At 37.8% G+C, this 2,565-nt stretch overlaps 1 protein-coding gene across 1 annotated transcript; it reads left to right on the forward strand.

The window, feature by feature from the left end:
* The first annotated feature begins 240 nt into the window (after positions 1 to 240).
* On the forward strand, positions 241 to 1,060 carry LOC132277744 (probable carboxylesterase 2). The gene is made up of 2 exons (XM_059779593.1): positions 241 to 275; positions 380 to 1,060. The coding sequence occupies exons 1-2, from the start codon at positions 241 to 243 to the stop codon at positions 1,029 to 1,031; spliced, it is 687 nt and encodes a 228-aa protein (XP_059635576.1). The 3' UTR covers positions 1,032 to 1,060.
* The last annotated feature ends 1,505 nt before the right edge of the window (positions 1,061 to 2,565 follow it).

Below are 2,565 nucleotides of genomic sequence, written 5' to 3' on the forward strand. Positions count from 1 at the left end.
ATTGGAGGTCTAGGCCTCTATTTATTTACAAAAAGGTGGTAGAATTATGGTAGGACTCACATTGCTTGTCCTCTAATTCTTCCCACACATAACATTATTTACAAACAGAGTTCTTTCCTTTTTACAATTCCTTCTATGCCAGATCTTTTGCCTAGTAGGACTGGTCTTGTTCTTTAAATAAAGTTGGGCTGAATGTAACGAACTTGGGCCGAATGTATATTGATCTGAATGTCAATATTAATGGGCCAGAAACTCAATTTTAACGACTTTGGGCTGTAGGTACCTTTATCTGGGCTTGAACAGGATCGGGCTCTTGCAACTCGTAAAGGAAGTAAGAATAAAGCTTTAACTATAGCCACGTGGATGACTTTTATTGGAGGGAGATTTTTCCTTCCACACCACCTGAAGACCCTCTTCCCACTATATATGAGGACTCATTGGTTGCATTACAATGGGTGGTTTCCCACCGGAACGGTGATGGACTGGAGGATTGGTTGAACCACCATGAAGACTTGGGAAGACTTTTTTTAGCCAGTGTGAGTGCCGATGCTAACATAGCTCATAATGTGGCAATGATGGCCGGAGGCGTCGGGTCCGGGTCCTGGCCAAAAGCCGAAATTCTTGGTGTAGCGTTGGTCTATCCTCACTTCTGGGGGTCGACTCCTATCGGGCCGGAGGCATTGCATCCGGGTAAGGATGCAATGTCTCAGTTGTGGCCCTTTGTGTGCCCATCATCACCAAATAACGATGACCCGCGGAATAACCCGGTGGCGGAAAGTGCCCTAAGCTTGATGGGGTTGGGGTGTAGGATGGTGCTAGTGTGTGTGGCTGAGAAGGATTTGTTGAGGGATAGAGGATGGGTGTATTATGAGGCATTGGGTCGTAGCAGGTGGATGGGTGTGGTTGAGATCCAAGAGACAGAAGGAAAGGACCATGCATTTCATCTGCATAATTTGGAGTGTGAGAAAATAGCTGAGTTATTCAAATGGTTAGCAGCATTCTTCAGCAGGGACATACCTCATTTGCTTTGATATCCATGCACTTCAATGTAATATCACAATTTTTTAAAAAAAATGTAATTAATATCATAATTAGCCACAGCTTTTTGTGTGTGTGTTTGTGTGTGTGACACTTGGCAGTCTAGCAGTGCCTGAGACATTATGTCACATAACATGTTTGATTCAATAAACTTGGGCTTATTCAGTCGCAAAAATGGGTCCAAATAGTATAGATTTGAATATAAATTTTAGCAAAAGTTATCTCCTCATTTATATACTCTTATACTATGTTACTTGTGATATAGTCATTTTGGGCAAGTAACATAGTCATTTTGGGCTAAATAGAGGAGGAACAGATGAGCCCAATACAACATATGAAATCTTTAATCCAAGTTCAACTCTAAGTATACCTTTAATACTAACTACTCAACCTAAGCCCAACTCATTCTTATACTTTTTTATTTTTTATATTTTAATTTTTTTCCTAGTTGGGACTCTCACACACTGCCTCCACTGAGGTTCGAACCCCTGACCTCCCTTTGGAAGTAGGAGCCTTGTACCGCTAGGCCACAGATCTGTTGGTTATTCTTATACTTTTAAACTTAGGTTAGCAATTCGATCTTAGATTTTCTGGTTAGAAGTTGTGTTATCCATATGGCAAATCTCCACACTGAAAATTTAATGTAACCTTGAATTAATTTATGATTAAATTACTCTCAAATAATTTTTTTTATTTGTAAATTTTTAATAAATTACAAATAAATTCTTACAAAATTAATTCTCACAAATGTTAACATACAATAAATTAAGTTTTTACGAAAGAAGTTGAAAAAAAATATATATGATCATAATTTGAATATTATATATAATGCATTTAAAATAAAAATATACATAAAAATAATATTAGAATTCGGGTTCAAGTTCAGGTTGTTAGGGCCTCAACTTAAATTCAATCACTCAATCCTAATTAAGTTTAGGTTGAGAATTTTCGACTCAGGTCTAGCTCTAATTGTAAAAATAATTGCCTAAGTTTACCAAAACTCAGGTTGGGTTCGGGTTGTCCAACCCAAACTGCACCCCCTAGTTTTGGGTTGGGATATGAATACCCAGCCCATTGTTTTTACAAAACAGACACGTAAATCAAGGGACATAAACCCATTACAAAGCAACATGTAAATTTTCCAGTCCTATAACCAGCCCCCAACCCAATTGGCTATATTCAAAAGTTAAGTAGCCCGTTACAATGGTAAGCTAATGACTAACTTAAATTGGACCCTTACAACGGAATGCTTTACAGGCCCAATACTTTAGCTAGCTCGAATGGAATGCTTTCCACCCTACACTTGGGTTGAAGTGTTGGGCTTATGTATCACAACCCTTTCAATAAATCACCTTTGGAGAGACCAAAGTTAGGTCATGGTGGTAAAGTTCTAGTGGGCGTTTGAGATTTAATTTTTTTTTTTATTTTTTTGGTTGAACACTAAAATGGTATAAAAAGGTTTTGCTAGACTAATTTAAGGTGTAACTGGATTGCAGATGATAATATCTTATGAAATTCATGTCTTTA

This window comes from Cornus florida, unplaced genomic scaffold (assembly GCF_030987335.1).
Source record: "Cornus florida cultivar Cherokee Brave unplaced genomic scaffold, ASM3098733v1 CherokeeBrave_3.0.0_Hap2_Chr10, whole genome shotgun sequence".
Classification (NCBI taxonomy): domain Eukaryota; kingdom Viridiplantae; phylum Streptophyta; class Magnoliopsida; order Cornales; family Cornaceae; genus Cornus; species Cornus florida.

Excerpts from the sequence above, each read along its gene's own strand:
- LOC132277744 (XM_059779593.1), top strand. The coding sequence starts at position 241 with ATGGGCCAGAAACTCAATTTTAACGACTTTGGGCT. Across the intron at positions 276-379 it reads AATTTTAACGACTTTGGGCT|GGAGATTTTTCCTTCCACAC; the intron begins GTAGGTACCTTT and ends CTTTTATTGGAG.